Raw genomic sequence first — 23,488 nt, forward strand, 5'->3', positions numbered from 1 at the left:
TATTTCATAGATGTCAGTGCCTGTTGTGAGCAAGTCTCTGCTCATGCAGCCTCCTGTTGTGTTCTGCAGAGAAGAAACTAAACCAGGTGAACTTCAGGTGAACCTGAGCAAGTTAATATACCCTCTCAGGGTAGGGATGTGGTAAATTGCTCAGGCAAACCCCCCTCAGATTTGGTAGAACAAACAAATACCTGCAAGAAGCACAACCTGGGGTAAAATGTCCATCACCAGGTGGTTGATGGTGACTCCAGCCTGGATGAAGCTGTGGAGCCAGAAGAGCAAATGGTGACAACTTCTACCAAAAGTTGGTACTGGAAAAGGACCCAGCAGCAAGAGCTGGATTCAGGAACAGCTTGCAATGAGCTGAGGGGCATCTGAGTTTTCATCAAGGTCAAGTTGGACGGGGCTTGGAGCAACCTGGTCTAGTGGAAGGTGTCCCTGCCCATGGCAGGGGTGGAACAAAACGATGTTTAAGGTTCCTTTCAACCCAACCAGTCACTGATTCTGTGGCCCTGAGTGTTCAGCTCTGAGCGATGCTCCCTGGAGCCTCAGGCCCTGCAGAGCTCCAGCTGGTGGGGCTTTCACAGGAATAGGTGGAGCTGCTTGAAGAAAGCACTTTTTGAATGCTGGCCATGGGCTTCTGAGGTCAGAAGGGATGAACTCGTGGTTGATGTGTCCCTCTTGAGGAGACCCCCACAGCGTGCCTGAGGTCCAGCAGGGGAGCAGCTCAGCAAGGATCATTTCGACAAAGACTTGGCAACTCCACGCAAAAAAACAAACAATTTCAACATCTGCTTGGGTTGCATTCAGTTTTTCTTGTGTTTTTGCTTTGTGGGTTGAATAAACTACTTCCTTCTTGCTCGGGAGGAGTTAATGATTTATGGGTCAGCTGGCATGACCCCGGTTTCTGCAGAATTCTGCAGAAAGCTTTTCTCCATGGAGCCATAGCTGAGCATGTAGGCGGGTCACGACTCCTCCTTTAGCTGTGCCTGGAGCCAGGAGACTGGATGGGAACAGTCACTGCTTTATCTTGGAAGTGCTGAACACTCCAGGTCTCCATCTCCTGCCTCCAGACCTCCAGGTAAGATGACTCAGAGCCATAGAACTTTGTTACTGCTTGGGAACTGGGCTGGAGCTTTAGTGCAACTCCAGCAAGCACAAAGATTGGTAAAATTAAATCAAATTTATGCCAGAAGTTGTAACTAGGGTTGAAGGAAAGGTAGAGGAATGAAACAGCCAAGAGAAGTGTTGGGATTAGGGCAGAAGGCATCAAGGAAGACCCTTGTTTCCAGGAGGAAGGCAGGTACTTGGACCATCTGTAACATTGGGAGAGTTTAAGCTCACAAATGATCCTGGGTAATACAGAGAGGACTCTTTCTGATCTCTAGGGCTGGCAGGTGCTAACCTGGTGAGTTGCAGTTAAATTCCATTTTGTAAAGCAATTTGGTTTGATTGATTTGTATGTTTTATAGCTTTACTCAGTCAATATTTGCACAAAATTGATGTAACATTTTGCTTAGATACTTCCTCTGAGGGTAATTTATTGTTAGGGGACTGTACTGGTGACTCTAGCAGGATTTCATCTGACTAGGAATTTACTTCCAAGAGATTTAGTACTAAAAATAGAGTGTTCTACCCATAAAGTATGCCTCAGGGAACCTTTTCCACAAGTCACAGACTAATTCATGGCCCTGCAAGTGTTAATTTGGTTGGTTGGCTGGGAAGAACACTGTGATGGCAACATGGTGGGTTTAAGTTGAACCTGATAAACTATGAAGTGTTTATTCTGTGGTTTGAGTGAAATCTGTCTTGAGGTTTTTTTTTGCTTCCAGAAAAGGAATTCTGCTCCTGTTCTTCTGCTCCCCAGCCACGACTGTAGGCACAGCTCGGGGATGGAGAAATAAGACCTGTTCACATGAGCTGTGCTTCTTACCCTCAGTGTAAATACCCCTCTGCTATTTTTACAGAGCTCTGGCCCAGGGAAAGAATGTGGTAACATCTGTGGGCTCTCCAGACAGGAATAAACATGTCAGCTCTGGAGCCAGGGAGGCAGCGGGATCGTGCTGCTGTTTTTGGGTCACTCCTCGCTGCTGCTCTCATTGTGACTGTCCACAGTAAGTGAAGGAGTCCATCAGGATAGGCTAAGATCCCTTGAAGGACAACCTTCTAGCTTTCACAAGACTTAGATCCTTCTCTTTTCCTCATTGCCTTTGTATTTTGAGAGCATTGTAAATCTTTATGATCAGAATCCATCTTCCTTTGCCTTTTTTCCTTTCTGTGGAAAGTAGATGGAAAATTATTCCAGCTGAGAAAGTGCAGTGATTTATACTAAATGGGGAGGGAAAAAAAAATGCTTAATCTGGACTTTGTAACCAGACTTTGAAACTTCTGGGTGAGGTGTGAGGAGCAGTGATGGAGGGGTGAGGCTCCTCCTGGTCCCTGCCAGCCACAGCCACCCCCGTCACAGGCTGCACTTCTCCTCTTTGCTTTGAGGAGTCTTTGGGCACTGAAATGTCCTCACTTGGACCTTCAGAGTGAATCAGGCTGAAATCCCACTGGTTTTCCTCCCAGCACCTCTCTGATGGAGTTCCTGTCCGTAGGTGCCTGCGATGCTCCGCCGCGTTTCCAATCTGCAGAGCTCAAGGAGCAGTATCGGGGCATTTCCTCGTTTCCCCACAAATCCAAGGTGGAATATGTCTGTCGTCCAGGCTATCTGAGAAACAATTATGTCAGTAATGCCCTTGTTTGTGGATGGAACGGGAGGTGGTCCAAGCCGGGGGAAATGTGTACACGTGAGTATGTTTTGGGTTGACTTGTTGTTCCTGCTCTAGTGGAAGGTGTCCCTGCCCGTGGGAGGGGGTTGGAACAAGATAATCTCGTAAGGTCCCTTCCAACCCACACCATCCTGTGATTCTTTGACTTCTGCTGGTTTTTGTTTGCTGATGCTGGAGCGGTATCCAAAGTATCCATAGTGAGCCCAGGGGATGGTGGGAGATGAGTGACCTGATGTGAAGCACTGCTTTTATTCCACTAAGTACTGGCAAGGATGGCAGGAGCTGAAATCTGCTCTGATGCTGGCTGTGTTTCACTGCTGACTCAAAAGATGTTCTTCTGCTCAGGCAGAACTCTTGGGTCAAAAAAAAAAAAGTATTTGACTTGCAGTAGGAGAATCCTTTAGTTGTGAGGAGACAGCTGAACCCGTGTTACTGCAAACCCCGCTTAGGCTGCAGAGGCAGCAGGTCACGATGCAAGTCTCACCAGCATCATGAAACATGGAATAATTTAGGGCTGCAGGGGAAATCTGGAGGTCTCTGGTCCATGCCCTTGCTCAGTATTGGAGGAGTCTTTCATTGAGAGCTGACTGAGTGCTGTTGTCCCCAGCCAAGTCTTGCACCTACCCTGAGGAGCCACTCAATGGCAGACTCGTCGTAGGAGAAGGGCTCAGTTTTGGTTCTTCAGTGAACTTCACCTGCAACACTGGGTAAGCCAAGAGCACCTGGGGCACAGGGTCTCTTCTTCTTCTTCTTCTACAGCTGTTTTTCCAAAGTTTTCCCCCTCTAGATTAAAGCCTGTGCTGTCAGAAGCCTCGCCAGTGTAGGTAATTGCAGACCCTGACTGAAATATCTTTTAAACTTTCCTTTGAGAGCTTTAGGACAGACTGACTGTCTTAAACTCCTCCTTTGAGGCAGTTCTTCCCAAACTCAGGTTCATTCTCCTGGCTCTTTCCAAACCATTCCCAATGTTTTGGTATCTTTTTGAAGAAAAGGCATGAAGGATGAACTCAGAGCTGTAGGGATGGCAACAGCCAGCTGATGAAGTAGATGTTTTTGCTTAGAAACATGTGTTTTTTTAGCTTAAATGCTTTTGCCAAAAGCCAGTGTGTCCTTGAAAAAATGACACTGATGGCCACTTTTTGATCTGCTGCAATTATGACAAATAAGCCCAAACCATCCTGATGGTGATGTTATTGGTGATAAACCAGAACTAAGTTTGCCAAGCAATTCCCTCTCCCCTGTTTCACACAGGTACAGACTGATTGGAGATTCTCAGATTAATTGTGTGATTAAAAATGAGCATGTTACGTGGGACAGAGATATTCCCATCTGTGAGGGTAAGCAGAGTTCCTTAATTATCTATTATCTATCCTTTAATTATCTGGAGTGCGACTGGGGCTGGAGAAAGAAGCTGTTGCGTTGCTCTGCTGAGGATTTTGGCATTTCAATGCATGGTGGAGCCTGGGAAGACATTTTTAATTTGTGTTTTCCTTTCTGCATCATCCTGCAGAAATATTTATTCACTCTCTGGGAGTGAGGCAGCTGCATGTGAGACTGGGATATCACAAAACTCTCAGTGCCTGGTCAGAGCTCTGCTGCTTTTGAGCTGCTGTGCAGCTCCCTCAAGACCTGCCCTTAATTTCTGACCTTTTGCCAGGTCGTGATTCAACTTTTTTCTCCCCAAGCCTTTGGTTTAAAATTAATTAAATGATTTCTCTCTTCTTCTTTCTTCCCAACTACCATTTCCCCCCACTCCACAGCGATACCATGTGAACCCCCTCCAGAAATAGCTGATGGGGAGCACACTGGGGTTGACAAGGAGCTCTTTGTGTTCGGAGATTCCGTCACGTACCGGTGCCGCAGCATCTGGAGGGCAGAGAGACCTCTATCCCTGGTGGGAGAAGCCTCTATTCAGTGCACAACCACGGACAATGTCAATGGTGTGTGGAGCAGTCCAGCCCCAGAATGCAAAGGTGAGCTGCTGCCACGCACAGGGCCGGGTGTGAGCCTGCTCGTGGCAGCACCAGCCCCTTCACAGCCCCTGCTCCTGCTCTGCTCACCTGTTTTCCTCCTTGGAAGCTTCTCTCTCCTTCATCTTGCTGGAATCACCTCTTGCAGATGAGGCCCTCTGAGCCTGGTAGCTGTAAATAGGAGTTAGGGTCTCCCATGGTGATCATCATGTCAGCAAGGACATGGGAATGGGGTTTTATTCGTGTTCACAGACCAGAGGATGCATCTTACCTGCTGGCCTGTGTAAAATGTAACACCTCCAACACCTGCTCTGACACCTGCTGCCTTCCCTGTGTTCTTTTTATGCTTTGCCTTAATAAAAAAAACGCTGTAAAGTGGAGTAAGATGTACAAAAATACCTCATCAGCTGCCTGGTCACATCCACCTTCAGCCTTTTTGGTGGATGTGCCTTTAGCAATGAGAATAAATGTTTTCAACACCCTCATCTCCCCTCGTGAGCCTAACTGCTGATTCCCTAAGTGGTGGCATTTTTCCCTGGCGCAGTGGTGACCTGTGAGCCCCCAAGGGTGGCGAATGGGAAGCTGGTGAGCCTGTACAGGTCTGAGTACACCTACGGAGACACCGTCCTGTTCGACTGTAACTTTCGCTACACCCTGAACGGCAGCTACACCTCCACGTGCAAGGACAACAACCTGTGGGACCCCCCACTGCCCCTCTGCCAGCTCAGTAAGTGTGATGGTCCCACCCCTGCTCCACCTGCCCCAGCAGCTTTGCTTCGGGGAGCTGTAAAATCGTTCAGGTTGGAAAACACCTCCAAGGTGATCACCGAGTCCAACCTTCGACCGAATCCCACCATGGCCACTAAAGTTCCCACCCGTCTGAAAAAGCATGAGGTCATGGAAGGGACGGCTCTAAGATTGAAATTTTGGGGGGTTTTTTGGGGGGGCAGATCTCTCTGTAGCACTAAGGTGACTTCAGGAATTTATAGCTTAGGGCCATAGAGGCTAAAGCCTCATCCTGTTCAAGCTGGAGAGCATTGCTCACTGGAATTCAAAGGGACTAAATTAACCCTTCTATATTTAATGTTTTCAGAGTTTGTTGCCAGAGCCTCGGGTAGTAAAAACTTGATTAGAACTTACATCTCATTGTAACAGTGAAAATTACCATACAGTCCAAAATCATAGAGTGGTTTGGCTGGGAAGGGACCTTTAAACCTCATCTCATTCCACTTCCCTGCTATTCCACTAGACCATGTTGCTCAGAGCCCCATCCAACCTGGCCTGGAACACTTCCAGGGATGGGGCAGCTACAGCTTCTCTGGATAACCTGTGCCTCACCACCCCCACAAGGAAGAATTTCTTCCATATATCTGATCAAAATTTAGTTTAAGGCCGTTACCTCTTGTTCTGTCGCTCTGTCACTCTGTGAAAAGTCTCTCCAGGGAAAAAAACCCCATATTTGTACGTCCTCATTTGTCTCCTCCACCATTCCTGATTAAGTGCATCTCAGAATGAATAACGTGAGCCCGTGATTTTTACCCAAATTCTCTTGTACCACCACGGGCCTCGTTGCTGTACCACTGGCAATGTTCTTAAGCTGGTGTCTCCCCCCTCTCCAGCTAGCTGTGATTACCCTCCTGATGTGTATAACGCTGATAAAACCAAACCTGCTGGCGATCTGTTCCCCGTGGACACCGTGGTCACCTACGAGTGCTGGCAGGGCCACAGGTTCAGCACGGGAGAAACCACGTGGAACATCCAGTGCCGGCCGAACTTCGTGTGGAGTGAAATTCCTCCACCGTGTGAAAGTAAGTGTTTGTCCCTCTGGCTCGCCTGTGAGCCGGCAGGATTAGTGCTGAGTGAAGGAACTGCACGTGGTTTGCTGTTGTGTGGAGAGGGAGGTGGGGGGAAAGGGGGTGCTCCAGGGGCCCAGCTTGGTCTTCGCCGTGACTCTTGATTTCTTCTGATTTATTCCCCCTCTGCAGAGTTTTCTTTGCTTCATGCACCAGCTCTGCCTTCCAGTCCCTTGAACCTCTGGAAAAAGCCATTGTGGTGTCGAAGGTCCCTTGTTCCATCCAGCAGGGAGGCTGCATGGCAAACATTCTGCCCCCCCAGGATGGCCCAGGGGTGGTTTTGGGGGGCGGATTTAATGCCGTGATGTGTCTCTGTCCTACGAAACATTCTTCCTTCTGCTGTCACCCAGTGGGCTTTGCCGTGGTTTCACACTTGCTAACGTGTGGCATTTCTCAGGAGTTCGTTGCCCAGATCCATACCTCCTGAACAGACAGCTCACAGGGGACAGGAGAGACGATTACCTGTACGGACACACAGTGGAAGTTGCGTGCAGAGAGGGGTTTACCTTGAAAGGTCATGGCAGCAGAATCACACTTTGGTGTACGAGTGATGGCAGATGGGATCCAGAGCCACCAGAGTGCGTTCCAGGTGGGACAGAGTTTGTGAAATGTGTTGATTTGGGGACTGCTTATTTTTTTGACTGCGAGATTTGGGTTACTCTGTGCAGTGTAGTTGTCTGCTGACATCCCCAGAAAAATTTATCTGTGGCCTCAGATGGTGATGGTAGAAGCCAAAGAATCTGGTTGTCCTGTGTTAACTTGGAATATACAGGCAGCAAAAGGTCCAGGTGGATCATTACATTGCCTGGGCATTGCCTTGGAAAAAGTACAGGGGTTTTGGCAGAGCTGAGCTTGTGTCTGGGGAGCTTGGGGGGTGAAGGGCTGCGTGTTGGAAGCTTCTAGAGGGTTAGGAGGTCCCCAGGAAGCCTGGGAGACATTTACCCAGCTGGAAGGGGATGTGGTTTGTGTTTGGGGATGGGTTTGCTGACATGAGGCTTGGGAGCAGCAGATGTTCTCACCGCATTTCCCCTCTCAGAAGAAAATGCAACAGCATAAATACCTTACACTGCTCAAACTCCTAACCCAGCAACGGGGCACCACAACAATACCCATGAGCCCAAAAGCTCGGGAAAACCTTGCCAGGAGGAAAGAGGCTGCTCCACCTCCCAGGGTGGCCAGCACTAGAGCGTGGATGATTCCTTGTCCTGGCCCTTTGGGGTTACAGAGGAGGCACCGAGACCTGCATTTGGATGAGAGTCATCTTTTGTCCAGGGTTCATATTTCTTGGTAACTCTCCTCCATAGAAGTTCTTTCTGGAAAGACATGACGTCCTTTATTCCCTGCTGTTTCTAGATCCTCGTTGCCCAAAGCCAGACATTCTTCACGGAGTAGAGGTTCATAAAAGCAAAAGTGACTACACAGTGGGGACCCAAGTGAAGCTGGCTTGTGAGGAGGGCTTTTTCCTCCGGGGCCGGGACTTCATCGAGTGTCAGGCCAATGCAACCTGGGCTCCTACCTTGCCCTTTTGTGACAAAGGTATGTTTGACACACAGATAAGAAGAAACAACCCTCAGTAGGTGATCTCCTGTCAGCTCTTGGGGAATGGGGTGATGATCACCAGCTCATGGGCTGAGCCAGGTGTCCTCTCCCTGGAGATGGAATCACAGAATAATCAAGGTTGAAAAAGACCTTCAAGATCATCAAGTCCAGCCTTCAACTGAATCCCCACGTACCCACTAAACCGTGACCCCCCCCAGTGCCACATCCACGTGGTTTTTGAACACTTCCAGGGGTGGTGACTCCACCAGTGGAAAAATCCTAATATTTCCTAATATAGGCATGACCCAGGTAGGAGCTGAGGGAGAAGTGGGATCCCTGAGCTGGTGTAAGAAGCCAGGCAGCAACTCCTTGTGAATTTGCCTCACGACAAACACAAAGCGAACTCTGTAGCGATTTCCCAGAAGCGATTTTTGATCCTCACCTGAATATGATAATTGCACGTTTCTTTTCTTATCAATTCCACAGTCTGTACCCCGCCTCCAGAGATCTCCAATGGGCAGCACACTGGCCTGGGTGGTAAGGGGTTCTTCTATGGCACCAATGTGACCTACACCTGTGAAAGGGGTCTGTCCCTCATCGGGGACAAATCCCTCCACTGCACCTCCGACGATGGGGAGAACCTGACGTGGAGTGGACCTGCCCCGGAGTGCAGGGGTGAGTGAGTGGTTTCTCCTGTATGGATCTCCTGAAGCCAAGACCTGGGTAAGCCCCAGCTCCATAACCTGCCCAGCTCCAGGAGCTCCAAACCTCAAGTGCATTAACCAGGGCAGCTCCTGTGCCAACGTCTCGACACCAGGAGCTGCTCACTAACACCTCAGGGTCTCCTTCAGCGGGCAGCTGAGGGTCAGTTATGGCATTTGAGTACAGAACTGCTGCAGAAAGTGGCAGGAGGAGCAGCTCTGCCCTGCCTGACCTGTTCCCTGCTGTCCCTGGGGAAGGGCAGCAGCCAGACCCCGCTCCCAGCTCCTCTCTCTCCCCACAGTGGTTCGCTGCCCCAAGCCCGTGGTGGAGAGGGGAAGGATGTTTCCCCAGAGGTTCACCTTTCCCTACGGGGTGGCCCTGCAGTTCTCCTGCGATGAAGGCTTTGAACTGAGGGGTGCCACAGAGAGTCAGTGCCAGGCTGATGGCAGCTGGGACCCTCCTGTGCCCACCTGCCAGCCAGGTGAGTTCCAGCCCGAGGGTGCTGCTCTGTTGTGTCACCAGCCGTGAGTGGGATCTGCAGGGCATTTTTTCCCCCCTCTTCTCCCCTGACATTATTTTTTCACTTGCACTTCCCTTTCAGTTAAGTGTTCCAAACCCCCACGGGAGGAGGGCTTAGATCTGCAGTTGAACAAATTATATTATGAGGTGAATGAAACTGTGGCCTTCTTCTGCAACCATTATGGACAAAGAAGTGTGTCTTCAAAAAGTACCTGTTCAGCTAATGGCACCTGGGTACCACCACTCACCTGTGTAAGTACCACCAACCTGCCCAGGTTTTCCTGTATTTTGCCCCATTTTTGGTCTGGAATAACCTTGGTCCAACTTCATGAAGGTGGTTCCTTTGTCACCCTCACGCTGTCTTTGGTTTGGTTCTTTTAAAGAAAAAGCGTGAGACCTGTGAGAAGATTCTTCAAAATAAAGAAGCTTTCCAGTGTGGAATTCCTCTGACAGAACTGAAAACCCTGCTGGAAGTCCGGAAACTCTACCTGGAGATCCAGAAACTTGAAAAGGAGCTAAAAATCACATCGTACAGCTGACTGGTGTCACTGGTATTGTAGCAACTGTCCTCTGCCTGTTCATGAACGATGCTGACTGAGGATTTTTTATGACTTTGTAATTCCTGCTAATACTTAAGTAGCCACAACAGAGCAGATTTGGTCACATGAGGAGTCAAAGCGACTTCTGACTCATTCTGTGAGAGCTCAGTGGGTTAAGTTTGTACATCACTTCAGACCTTTTAAAGCTTTGCATTTAGATCTGTTTGCTACACTTCACAGTGCACAGTGAGGGAGCAACTGAGTGGAAAGTAAATTGTTGTGGTACAGACAGGCATGAGAGTCACCAACCCTCATTCACCTCACAGCTGCTGCGCCTCTTGAGCCCAGTATAGCCCAGTGCTGCCCAGTTTATCCACAAGGCATTCATTCACTGCTTCTCTGCATAATTAGTTTTCTTGTGACCAAGGAAACTTCAAAGCCTGTCTTACAGCAAAACAAAAATGCCAGGTTTTCTTCCCAAGCAGGATGGATGGATCCAAGGACACAGCAGTGCCACATCTCTGTGTGTGCACCAAGAGCAGATGAAAGTGTAAAGGACAAAAAGACTGTTTTTTTTTTTTTCTGCAACATCCAGCAGAGGGGAAGTGCTGTGTTGACCATGTGTCTTGTGATGGGACCAGGACTCCTTCACCACGAGATTATAATAAAACTGAAATTGCAGTGACAGCTCTGTCTGCCTTTTTGTAATTCTGTCCTATCTATAGTAAAGCAAAGTATTGAATATATACAATACTATGTATAATATATAAAGTGCATATATTAAATATGGCTTGATAAGCATGAAGGGTGCTGCTCTCTGGGTGTGGGGGGTGTTTGCACAGCAGCCTGCCCCAGGGTAAATGTGCTTCAGGGGTGAGGCCAGGATGCTGCAGAGTGGTTCTAGTCCTAAAATACCTTTATTCCCTCTTTTCCCCACAAGAACAGGGCAGAGCAGCCTTCCCTCCCATGGCACAACCTTGTTGGAGAGCTCAGGGAGGGCAGCCCTGGCCTTGGGCAGGTCAGAAGGGCTGGGGAGGGGGTGGCGTCAGTGTGGCTCGCCTGGCCTGACCCCAACTTCCCACAGTTGCTTCCCCTTCCCTGTGGGGCTGTCAGCAGGGACAGGATTTCTCCTTCCCACGGTGCTGGTCTGGCAGCTCCTCACACCATGCCAGGGCTCCTCTGCCCCCTGGGGCAGCTCCTGCCACTGATGATGCTTCTGCTGCAGCCGACTGGGAGCCTCGGTGAGTGTGTTCCCCTCCTCCTTTTCTTTGCTTCTGTGGCTCAGCTTTGCTGGTGAGGGCTTTGGGAAGACCTTTCAGCACCTTTCAGGGGCTCCAAGAAGGCTGGAGAGGGACTTTTGACAAGGCACGGAGTGATAGGACAAGGGGGAATGGCCTTAAGGTGAAGGAGGGAAGGTGTAGATGGGATATGTGGAAGGAATTGTTCCCTGGGAGGGTGGGGAGACTCTGGCACTGGTTACCCAGAGAAGCTGTGGCTGCCCCATCCCTGGGAGTGTCCAAGGCCAGGTTGGATGGGGCTTGGAGCAACCTTGGATAGTGGAAGGTGTCCCTGCCTGTGACAGGGGGTGGAATGAGATGGGCTTTAAGGTCCCTTCCAACCCAAACCCTTCTGTAAACCTGTGATTGATTCTATGATACCAAGGCTGATGCTTCACCCTGAGGTGCATTGTCAGACATCCCACAGGCTGACCTCAGAACAGGAGAAGTGCAGGTCTACAGAGTAATATATGTCTCTAGGAAGGGGAATAATTTGCAGCTTCTGCCTGGAAGTTGATGGTTCTTTTAAAAACAGGTCTGAGAAACCTCTTAAGTGTGCACAACCCAACCCTGCACCTCCCTGCTCCAAGGAAACGGCAGAAATAGTGTTTGATTGTGTGGAAAGGAAACCTCACACCTTTTGAGTCCTACTGGTGGCTGCTCAAGATGTTTATTAACCCCTAAACCCTCTGCCTCAACTGCTGCATTCACTAAACCGCTTTGCCTTCTCTCGCCACACGGAGCTGCAGCGACAGCTGATCCCTGTTAGTGTGTGCTGAAAAGCCCTTTTTTTTTTTTCCTTGGTGATCCACAGGGGTCCAGTGTCCCATCCCTCGTATTTCGAACGGCCAGCTGAAGTCTGACAGGAACTTCACCTCCGGCAGCTCAGCCACGCTCGAGTGCGACAGCGGCTACACGGCCCTGGGTTCCACCACGGTGCAGTGCCTGCCCAACGGCAGGTGGTACCCACGGGTGCCAGCCTGCACCCCAGGTACACACACACCTCTCTCCTTACCTTCCCCAGGTGGAAATGTTTCGCTAAAAGCACGTGCAGTGCTCGCAGGAGGGGGGCTGGAGGGTGGGCAGCACCGTGAGCCGTGCTGGGTGGTGCTGGGTGCCAGGACACCCCCTCTGCTCTTCCATCGCCCTGGGCGGCGTGGCAGGGCTGTCCCTTACTGAAGGGCACACCGAGGGTTGTGTCTTGTACCCAAAAGTCTATGAGAATACAGATCCTCATTAAGTTCACATCCTTTGGTGAGTTGTCCCCATCATTTTTCCCCTTGCCCCACTGCAGCAGGGTTGCTGCTGTCCCTCGCTTCTTTCTGGGGTTTCCACCAAGGCAGGGCTCAGCTTCACACCAGTGGGTCCCTGGGGGAGACCTCCCAGCTCTGAGGGTCCCTGTTGTCCCCTGCTCTGTCACCAGGTCAGTGTTCCAGACCTCCTGTTGTCGACCACGCGGACCTAAACTATCAGCACGAGTTTCTAGTTGGGACAACCCTGATCTACTCCTGCAGACACGGGTTCAATTTGATCCCTGGAGTGTCTCCAACAACTACTTGTCTTAACAATTTCACGTGGTCCGCAGTCCCAAAGCTCTGCCAGAGTAAGTACAGCGTTTCCTTTGCTTTGCCAACAAAGCATCGCTTTAATAACATCATTTTCAAGACACCCCCTGGTGCTGCTGTGCCAGCGGGACTTCACTGAGCAGCTCTGGCTCTCACTGGTAATAACTTTGCTGTTCAAAGGGTGGCGTGGCTGGAAAGGAATAGCTGCAGCTCCTGCTGGTTGTTTAGCTGCTCAAACAACGATGCAGTGGTGCAGTTAGTGACATGCTATCCCCTCAGCCACAATTTATAGCTGATCACGGGGCTCAGGTCGCTCTGCCTTCCAAGAGAAGTGGTTGTAATCGCATAATTACCATCCCTGGGCATGCCAGGTCTGATGAGAGGCAGCTGGCATTTCCCACCACTGTGGGAAACCCCCCTCCCCATGTAAACATCTCTTTTCTGATGCTGGTGTTCCTCAGAGGTGCAGTGTCCCACCCCGGTTATCCCCCACGGGAGAGAGATCAGCGCCAGGAAAACCGAGTACACCTTTGGGCAGCAGGCAGAGTTCCACTGTGACCATGGCTACGTGCTGACAGGCAGCCAGAGGACCCAGTGCTCGTCTGATGGGACGTGGAGACCCCCCATCCCATACTGTCGCAGGGGTGAGTGTGAATTGCATCCCACGGGTAGGAACACAAGGAGAAAATCTCGTGGCCTGAGCGTGGCTTCTCAGAGGAGTTGTCAGGAGTAGGGGGGCCCAAGTCACAGTATTAAAGGACTTTTAAAGTTTTCGTGTTCTATCAGAGCTCTAATTAATTAAATGCGATGATTGATGTGACTTGCAGCCATTTCTCAGAGCGCTGTTCGAGGTGTTCATGACACTCACCACTCCCTGACCCCCTTTACGAGCAGGATCATTTCTCATGGAAAAAAGGAGGGGATAAGGGAAGGTTGGCTGAAGGGGAGGGAATGGGGACACATGCTGTGGTACTGGGGCCGTGCTGATGGGTTACCTGGGGCAGTCTGGGAACACTGGTAGAGCCAGAGCCAAACCTGGCAAGAAGCAGGGAGGACTTGGAGGAGAGCAACATTTAGAATGAACATGAAGAACTCACTTCTCCTGTTAATTCCCTGCCTTCTGTCTCCCTGATGGAATGAAGAAAATCTTAAATTCTTCCTTTGCTCTCTCATAGTCTGTGATTCCCCTCCCAAAATCGCCAATGGGCAGCACTCTGCCCTGGGGACTAAGCAGTTCCCATATGGCTTTGAAGTCAAGTACACCTGTATGGAGGGTCTGTCCCTCATCGGGGACGAATCCATCTACTGCACCTCTGATGATGGGGAGAACCTGACGTGGAGTGGACCTGCCCCGGAGTGCAGGGGTGAGTGAGTGGTTTCTCCTGCATGGGACCAGGCTGAAGGCAGGACCTGGGTGCAACACTCAGCACAACGGGGTTTAAAAGCGAGCCTGGAGATCCTGCTTCCTTCACAGGCTCCACAGCTCCAGGGTGGGGATGATCCATCTGGAAATGATGGTTCTCAGCAGTTCTGCCCTGCCTGACCTGTTCCCTGCTGTCCCTGGGGAAGGGCAGCAGCCAGACCCCGCTCCCAGCTCTGCTCTCTCCCCACAGTGGTTCGCTGCCCCAAGCCCGTGGTGGAGAGGGGAAGGATGTTTCCCCAGAGGTTCACCTTTCCCTATGGGGTGGCCCTGCAGTTCTCCTGTGATGAAGGCTTTGAACTGAGTGGTGCCACAGAGAGTCAGTGCCAGGCTGATGGCAGCTGGGACCCTCCTGTGCCCACCTGCCAGCCAGGTGAGTTCCAGCTGGGAGCTGAGCCCATGGCTCCTGTCGCTGTGCAGGGAATTCCTCTGCCCTGGCTCAGCCTTCACAAGCTTCAGAGGTGTTTTTTTTCCTGCCCCCATAACACTGATCCCCTTGCTGAGCTGCCTTCTGCTGTGGGTTTTCCTTTCAGTTCTGTGTCCCCAACCACAAGTGGCCTATGGAAGGCTGAAGAGCCCTTTGGAGGATAAAACGTGGTACCAGATCAATGAGACTGTTACTTTGGGATGTGCCCCTGGATACCAGTTGTCAGACAATGGGAACACGCCTTTAGAAGGCTCCTGGACAGCCACGTGCTTGCCTGATGGCAACTGGACACCATTGCCCAAGTGTGTAAGTACCACAGAACCACAGAATGGTTTGGGTTGGAAGGGACCTTAAAAGATCATCCTGTTCCAACCCCCTGCCATAAGCAGGGACACCTTCTACTGGACCAGATGGCTCAGAGCCCCATGGTCTGGCTGAGTCCCTGGGTGGATGTTCCCTGACTTCTAATAAGAAAAAGAACTGCTTAAACTCCTTAAAAGGTTTTTCTCCCTGGTATGGCTGAGGGGTGCAGCCCCTGCTGGGGCTGTGTTGGGACAGGCCAGCCTTGGAGCTGAGGGGTGGGTGGCTCTCCATCTGCTGCAGAGCAACCTTACGAGCCTGTTTTCTGGGTTTTGTTTCACTTTTCAACAGAAGAAAGAAGGTGATGCTGATGTATGTGAAGAGGTTCACTATATTAAATCGCTCTATGAATGCGAGGTGCCTGTAGCAGAAGTGAAAGCTCTGCTGGAAATACAAAAACTGTTTCTGGAGATTAAAAAACTGGAGGTGGAACTAGAAAAGTAGAACAAGACTGGAGTCCTGTAAGGCACTTGTAACCATCACGTTTCCTTCAGTGAACACAGAGTTTGTGCAGTCACAGTATCAACAAAAAGGCTCTGGATGGTTTTATGGTTTGTTTGCGTACCTAGAGCCAGGAAAATTATCACCAGTAAAAAAAAAAGCGGTTGCTTTTATCGTGCTGGATGCCAGAGCAGGGAGTGGTTTTCACTCTTTACTTCAAATCTGACAAGCTTGATTTGCTCTTTAATTAATATGCCGTTTAGCATTTTATATTAGGAAGCATAGCAAGAAATTAAATTGAGCTTTTTAAAATCACTGTGTTAACTCTGATAAGGTGAGATAAGGGGGAGTGAGGTCCACAGAAGCTGAGATGAGTGTCTAGAGGTTGTCCCTGAAGGTGGTTCTGCTGGAATCTTCTGGCTGTGGTTTGTGCACACACACTGCACCCTCTGCATTAGCTCACTGCTAGAAATAGTGGTGTTCAACTACCTAATCCACCTGATTTCTATTCATCTAATTAATAAGGCAGTTTATAAGCAGGGCATTTGTAAGCACTTCTGTTATCTTATCCCTGGACTTAAAACAGGTTTCTTGCCTTGTGTTGGTGTCATTTTCCACATCCCTATTTCCTGCACGTGAATGCTAAGAATAGATGTGATAAGTTCAAGTGCAGAGAATCAGGCACCAAAGGTTGTTCCTGTTCCTCAATAAACGCTGATCACATCGTGTCTGTCTTTCAGTGGTTACCCCTTCCCTGGGGGATTGCAACAAAGGTGGGGGTGTATCCATGGGGGGACCTTGTGATCTGTCATGTTTGGCTGTAAATTGGGCAGATTTCCAGCGTGGCCCAATGGTCCTGGGTCAGTCCTGGGGTGCTTGGGGAGCTGCAGTGGGCTCAGCACATCCCTGAATCCTGGCAGCTGGATCAGCCCTGGCTCGGTGGGAGAAGGAGGAGCATTGACCTCCTTACAGGTGATTTGCAGCAGTGCCTCACTGCCAGGTGTGTGCTCTTACAGGTTACTAAAATGAGAGCAAAACACCCAGGGGAGAGATGGTGTCTCCCATCTTTGCACACAGAGATGCTCCTGGGGATGCATCACCACACCCAGGTGAGGAGATCTGCAGTGAGGGGAGCTCCCAGACCTGCCCCAGTTCTCCCTGACCAGGAGAGGAGCAGGGCTGCACCCTCCCAGTGTGACACCTCCACACTGTGGGACTGTGGTGCCTTCCTGTGCAGGGCTTGACACCCATAAATGCGAATAAAAACTGGGTGGTACATCCTGAGTGTATCTGAGAGTGTGTTTGGGCAGTCCTGAGTGATGTCAGATGGGATCTGTCAGAGGGTTAATCAGGACACCCAGATGCAGTTGCTCACACCCGTTCCTCATTACAAATGAGTCAGGCAGTGGAGGAAAAATAGCAAAAAAAGAGGAAAATGTTTTTAGTGGTTCATTAACCCTGCTCATGGAAGATTTGTGGTGCATTACCTGCCAGCAAATGAATAAGTAGGTATTTTCCTACCCTGGAAATATAGCTTTGGGCTGGGAGGTGTCTCTTCTGCTTTGTAAGAACATGTGGTTTGGTGAAACTGTGCTAGTCAGTGCTCACTGCCAGTCTCAGGACAAATGAAAGTGTTGAGTTATTCCCCCATCCCTCCTGGTGGGGCAGGAAGACAAAGGAGCCTCAAGCCTGGGGATGACAGCTGACCCCCACCCTGGCTGCTCCCCGGGTCCCTGACAGAGGGTTTCACTCCGTGGGTGTTCTGGAAAGGTTTCCAGTGCTCCTGAGGCTTGGTGGAGTCTGCTGCAGTGCATCTCCTCCTCCCAGCTTTGGAAGCAGCCCCTGGAGCCAACGGAGCTCGACGGAGGAGCTCAGGAATTGCTGCAATGAAGTCTGGAGAAGCAGGGCTGGGCAGGCACCCAGGCACCCTGAGCTGTGGGGCACCTGCCAGGGCACAGGGGCTGCTCCTGGCCTTGCTGGGGCTCCTCAGCCTGCCTGTGGCTCGTGGTGAGTATGGGGCCATGGGATGCATGGGGAGGAGCAGAGAAACCTGCCTGGATCCCACCTTGCTGCTCAGGGGCAGGGGTGGGTGATGCCACCACCCCCAAGCTGAGGACCCAGCGTTTGATGCTCTCACAGCCCTGTCTGGTGCCTTCACCCGCAGGGGGACCCTGGGCCATCCCAACTACCCCCCTGGGATGCTCACTGGGCTGGGAATGGGGTTCTCTCACCCAAGGATGTCTTCTCCTGCCACAGGTGACTGTGGGCCCCCGCCTGCCATGACCTACTCCAGGCCATCCAGCGACGAGCACTCCAGCAGCTTCCCCGTGGGATCCAGGGTGACGTACACGTGCATCGAGGGTGCCCTCAAAATCCCTGGGCTGCCAGACACGGTGGAGTGCCTGCCTGGCAACCTCTGGTCCAAGCTGCCCGAGCCCTGTGGCCGTAAATATCTCCTTCCTCTGTCTCTCGCTTGGCATGAAGCTCCTGCCCCTTCCAGGGGCTGCTCTTGGGCTGCCCCCTGCAAGGGACAAACCTGCTCCCCTTCCCTGCTGCTCCTCAGAGCTGCTGGTGGCTGCAGGAAAGGGGTCAGTTGGAGGGGGGCTGGCTGCTCATGTGTCCCTCAAGCCTGTGCTGCCCCACAGCACATTCAGGAGGCTCCTGATGTCCTATTAATTCTTCCCCTGAGCACTTAATGCCTCCCCAGCCACGCTTGGGTGCATTCAACAGTCTAGCAGGCCTGGCAAGCAAACAGGACTAACCTGCCACGAGCACAGGGAGCTCTCTAGGAGTGCTGCAGTGAGGGCATCCCTGTGATCCCCAGGTTTACTCTGCGTGCTCCTGCTGGGCAGCTCTTTCAGGCTGGCTCTCCTTGACCGCCAGGGAGCTGCACTGCCCCGACCAGGCTGAGGTTTGCTGCCCTGTCCAGGGAGGATGAGGTGGTTAATTTCTTTCCTGTGGGCACCAACGTGACCTATGTGTGCCGTCCTGGCTACGAGAACACCTCGGAGAGCTCCCCCACCAGCACCTGCCTGGAGAACCTGACGTGGTCGGAAGCTGCTGAGCTGTGCAGGAGTGAGTATCTGAGTCCCTCTGCTCTGCTCTGCTCCCCAAAAAGCAGCCTGGGAGTTCAGAGCAGCTTGAGTGGCTGCTCCCAACCTGCATCCCAAAATGCAGCCCGGTCATCCTCATCCCAGCAGCTCCATTAGCACAAAATGATATGGATAGTCCTTGACATTCCTACATAAGACTGGACAGCAGAAGCAGCAGAAGTATCAGTAATGTTCTTTTTAAACAGATATGGTTTGATTTTCACGTTAGGAAATGTTTGGTTGGACTTGGTGATCTTAGAGGTCTTTTTCAACCATAATGAATTTGTGATCCTAAAGATGTTTGCATCGGGCATGTGCACAGGGCAAAGCCTAATTCACTATTCTAGAAAACTTCAAAATGAAGACAAGGCGTGTTTCTTGGTGAAATCCATGGAATATTACGACTGATGAGGTGACAGCAATATTTTTCACAGTCAAACAACTCACTGCCAATCCAGTGAGATGGAAACATCCCTGCAAATGCCCTCCTTTGCCACTGCTGTGGACGTGGAGCCTTCTGGGATCCACACCTTCCCCTACACCTCACTCTGGCTCCTGCCAGCTCGGCTGTGATGCCTGTGAAGTGAAAAATGTGGGCCTTTTGGCTGTAATCCTCTAATCCTGTCTCTGATTCAGCCTTTGTTATTTCCCCACCCCCTGTGCCCTGCTCTGTCCCCCCAGGAAGGTCCTGTGGTGCCCCAGCAGCGCTGCCCGGGGGGAGGACGGTGCCCCTCACAGACCTGCAGTTTGGTGCCCGAGTGGACGTGTTCTGTGAGGATGGGTGAGTGATGGGGCAGTGCCCACACCGGTGCTGATGCTGGGATACAGCTCTGGAATGAGGAGGGAAGGCACCAGGGTCTGATTTATGGCTGCCTTTTCCTTCAAGTGCCCAGCCAGAGGAAGTTTAACTGCCCCAGGGCAGGGTGTCCATCCCAACAGGGCCATTTGTACTGTCAGTTTATAAATGCAGGCTCCAAAACAAGCCACTTAAAACATTTCAGCTTAAGATATTTGAGATGTATTGAATAAAAAGGGGTTGTGGTGGAACTTTTAAAATCCAGTTATGTTCAGCTGGGAGGCTGCAGTGAAGCACACTTTCCATCACTCAGGGAGCTGACTCATGGCTGCTGCCTGCTTTCAATCAGGGCCCATGAGCATGGGACTGACCTGAAAAATCCAGCTCTGGCCACTCCAGCCAGTATTCCTCCCTCCCAACAGGAACTAGCTGGCATCATCTGGCTTGTGATGCCCATCTTCAAATATAGCAGAGGGGTTTTTCCTCTCCCTTGGGATGGACTTGGAGAAAATGACAGCATGTCCCACCCTTCTGGGGTTCAGATAATCTGTGGAAATCCACACCAGGGTGGAGGGGTAGTGCTGTTCATCTAAGGAAGATCAGATACCACCCAGCGTGTCCACATGATGAGGTTTTCTGAACAGGAGGATTTAATTCAGAGATGGGGGAAGGTGTCAGCATAAGATGTATGAGCTTCCAGCAAGCCAGTGCAAAAGCCACCTTAATTAAATGTAGATTGATCCCTGTTGCCCCTCACTGGTCCCTGCTGTACACCTTTGAATCACTGAATCCCAGACTGGTTTGGGTTGGAAGGGACTTTAAAGCTCATCTTATTCCACCCCCTTTAACCTCAGGGCTGTCTGGCATTCCCTGTGTGCTCTGCCAGCCACCAGCCCTGACTTTTCCCAGCCCTGCCGTGGAAGATGCACTCAGTGAGTCAGAAAACCACCTAAAAATAGATTAACACACGTTCTGGCAGAGCAAAGCGAGGAGTTCTCCTGTTAACCAGCACGCGTCTGCACCTCTGCTTGCTTTAAAAATGCCTTTTCTACATTCCTGATCATACACAAATGGGGAAGAGGGGGAGTATTTTCAGTTTCTGGATAGTTACACATTTTTATTTTTCTGTGTGTGTCTTCACTTAGGTACAAATTAGTCGGAAATAATTTCATCTGGTGCCAGCTGAAAGGAAAGGACGTTGAATGGAGTAAACTTCCAACCTGTGAATGTAAGACTCATCCATAACTGTAAGATTAAACCTTACTTTTGACTTCACTCCACTAGATCCTGCATCCCTGAGTCCAAAGATCTCTTGGTGCAGTGTTTTTTACAGCAGTGCTGGTTACCCACCTTCAGTTGTCCAGAGAATCTTAGGTGGACTCAGGGAACATTTTGTATTTTCATTACTACTGAAGCTTTTAGCCAATATTCTTTTTGTCCTCTTTCCTGCAGTAATTACCTGCTCTGCACCTCCTCAAATCAGCAATGGGAAGCATGATGGTGAAGGTGTTGAAAATTTTGCTTATAACTCAACGGTGACATACAGCTGTGACCCTGGATTCCAGCTCCTTGGGGATCTGAGCATCCGCTGTACGAGCACGGACAAAACCCACGGAGTCTGGAGTGGAGCTGTGCCCGAGTGCAAAGGTGGTTTCATCCCAGTTTGCTGTTTATCATTATTTAGCATTTATTATGAGTTCAGTAGTTAGGAGGAATCAGCTCAAAGTATTGTGATTGTGTGGCACAGGGCATGTCAAATGTCAGTAATAAGGTAATTTTAGAGAGGAAAAAAAAATGCAGTGCTGGAGTAGGAACAGAACTGTGCAAGCAAGACCTAGAGCTGCCTGCAATGCTCACTCTTTATCCCCTAGAGAAAAGCTCAGCTGTCAAACTTGGAGCAAAAGACATGGAAAGGAGTGTCCCTCTCAAGAGTGAGTTGAGATGATTCAACACTGAACCCAGTCCCAGTTCATTTACTCCTTTATCACATTTCTATGAACAGGCCATTGAAGGAATTTCACGACCGTGGATTTCGTTCTTTCAGGTCCCCAGGGAAGTGGTATCTCATCCCCTAAGAAGGTTTTATCATGGGAGAAGAAGCTCAGCCTGTATAAGAAGTCACTCCAAAACACCATCTCCTCCTCCCATTCTTTTTCCATCTCCAAGACACCAGGTCAGTCCTGGAAGCTCATCTGGAGCTCAGGGAAATTCATCAGTGGGACTCCCTGGTTACTCCCAGCCTGGAGTTTTCTTTTTCCCCCATGTCTCCCTTCAGTGTCCAGGAGCTGTGCTACCTCAGCATTCAGGTTGGTCCTACCTTTGTACAAATCCCCAAACCACTCTTCTCCTGGGGCCAGCAAAGGATCCGTGTGTCCTCCGAAGTACATGGGGATCTCCGGCATTCTCCCCAAATCCAGCTGCTTTCAGAACTTAAAACGGTCTAAAATTGCATCATTTTGTGGAAGTGAGTGATTTTTTTTTTGTTGTGGTCATATTCTTTTGTTCTAGAAGTTTTCTCTGTATAATCCATATCTTTTGCTGGCTGGGCATCTGGTTCACAGCTCAGGTTTGACTGCGCTGACCTCCCATTCTTATAAAAAGCTTTGCTTTGTGTGAAACACATTTTAATTTATTGATTATTTTCTCACCCTCATGTTATTCCAGATATTTTTTATCTTTTTTTTTTTTTCTCTTTTGAAAAGCAGATTACTTTGCACCTTAGGAGTGCCAGGGCTCCTGCCCTTGCTCCCAAGTGCTGATGCCAACCTCGTTCCACACAGGGAGGTCGTGGGCGGCCAGGAGAAGCTGGACGTGGCAGAAGTGCTGCTCCACCACATTCCCCATCCGCTGCAAAGGATTATTTTACCCATGACAAGGGTGGACTTTGGCTCTGTGGGACAAGGTGGGAGCTGTAAGTGTGTTGTTGTAAGTCATGAAGCCAAAACACCCCCCGGAGGGTCTCGCTACCCTGGCCAGAGGTTGGGTAAAAGAGTTTCTCTGGTGTTATGGTTGAGCTGAGTTTGCCCACTCCTGATTCGTGTCTCTTGGGTCAAAACCAGAAAATCTGTTACCCCTCCTGTGGTGGACAAAGGATAAAGCAGGCAAACCCTTTGCCTGATGTGCTCCAAAAGTGCCCCGTGCAGTGGTTGCAGCTCTTAGGGCTCCCACACTTTGCTTTCAGACAAAGAATGAGCTGGATCAGCTCTGTCCCACACATAAAATGTAATTTTTTTAATAGTGATGTGTTTTGGTGTTCCCAGAAATTGACTGAAAATCACTTCTGCAAGCATTGCTCGATCCCCATATTTTCCTCTCCCACCTGAGTTTTTCTTTCAGCAATTTTCTTCTAACACCCTGAATCCTGTTGTGATTCCCTGCTTTCAGGCTGCAGTTTCCCAGAACCCCCCCAAGACCTTCTGCAGAGCTCAGTTACGTCACAACCAGACCTGAGTGTTTCCACAGCCACAGGTTTTTTTAGCTCACTAGCAACCGACCTGCTGCCACAACAACCACCCTAAACACAGACCCAATCTCTCTGTGGAGTTGAGCTGCTCCCTTAACTTCCCAGGAATTTCTGGCTGTAGCACAGCCTGGAGGTGGATACACCCATGCCAGCTGTACTGAAAGCAAAACTTGCAGAATTATGAGCTCATTTCTTTCACAGTGTTTTAGACATTTTAGAAGTCATGGTGTTTTAGACATTACATTGAATGTTGATCTTTAGATCTTCAGTAGCTTAAGCCCTTTCTTTAGCAAAGGCTGCCTTTTTTTTTTTTTTTTTTTTTTTTTTAATTTGGTATCAGACTTAAGTTCTTTGCACTTAATATTTCTACTACAGGAAGATAAAACCACAAGTGGGCTGGGCATCTCCTAATCTCACAACATAAAGGAGCTACTTCTGCTTTCCAGAGGGAGGAAGGCAGCTCAGTAATGCTGTGAGCACACTAACTATGCACAGACACAGAAACACAACTGCTGAACAACCTGCCCAGTGTTGTCACACTGCAACAGAGAGACTGGAAATGCCACGTTCATATTGTTGGCTGCTCACCCCATCTTTGTCCTGTACAAAACACTAAAGCCTTTCTGGGATTTTATTTGCATTTAGTAATAAATGGTAACTGTTTTTAAAGGATGGTCTGTGAATTCAACTGCCTGCTGTTCCCTTGGCATGTTTCAGTCTCTTCTCAGCTTTTAGGAATACCCTGACAATG

At 50.0% G+C, this 23,488-nt stretch overlaps 2 protein-coding genes across 2 annotated transcripts; both read left to right on the forward strand.

The window, feature by feature from the left end:
* Positions 1-1,105: 1,105 nt before the first annotated feature.
* Positions 1,106-16,112, forward strand: LOC126646039 (complement component receptor 1-like protein). The gene is made up of 13 exons (XM_050327039.1): positions 1,106-2,114; positions 2,601-2,792; positions 3,382-3,481; positions 4,026-4,111; positions 4,535-4,747; positions 5,289-5,471; positions 6,364-6,552; positions 6,995-7,186; positions 7,951-8,133; positions 8,623-8,811; positions 9,140-9,319; positions 14,692-14,891; positions 15,237-16,112. Exons 1-13 carry the CDS (start codon positions 2,027-2,029, stop codon positions 15,387-15,389), a joined length of 2,148 nt encoding a protein of 715 aa, XP_050182996.1. The 5' UTR covers positions 1,106-2,026; the 3' UTR covers positions 15,390-16,112.
* Positions 16,113-17,665: 1,553 nt separating this feature from the next.
* On the forward strand, positions 17,666-23,360 carry LOC126645860 (complement decay-accelerating factor-like). The gene is made up of 9 exons (XM_050326677.1): positions 17,666-17,831; positions 18,270-18,461; positions 19,160-19,259; positions 20,420-20,502; positions 20,727-20,921; positions 21,146-21,205; positions 21,319-21,738; positions 22,055-22,176; positions 23,113-23,360. The coding sequence occupies exons 1-8, from the start codon at positions 17,666-17,668 to the stop codon at positions 22,144-22,146; spliced, it is 1,308 nt and encodes a 435-aa protein (XP_050182634.1). The 3' UTR covers positions 22,147-22,176; positions 23,113-23,360.
* The last annotated feature ends 128 nt before the right edge of the window (positions 23,361-23,488 follow it).

The sequence above is a fragment of the Myiozetetes cayanensis genome, unplaced genomic scaffold (assembly GCF_022539395.1).
Source record: "Myiozetetes cayanensis isolate MyiCay16 unplaced genomic scaffold, myiCay2020 scf32, whole genome shotgun sequence".
In the NCBI taxonomy this organism is placed as follows: Eukaryota; Metazoa; Chordata; class Aves; order Passeriformes; family Tyrannidae; genus Myiozetetes; species Myiozetetes cayanensis.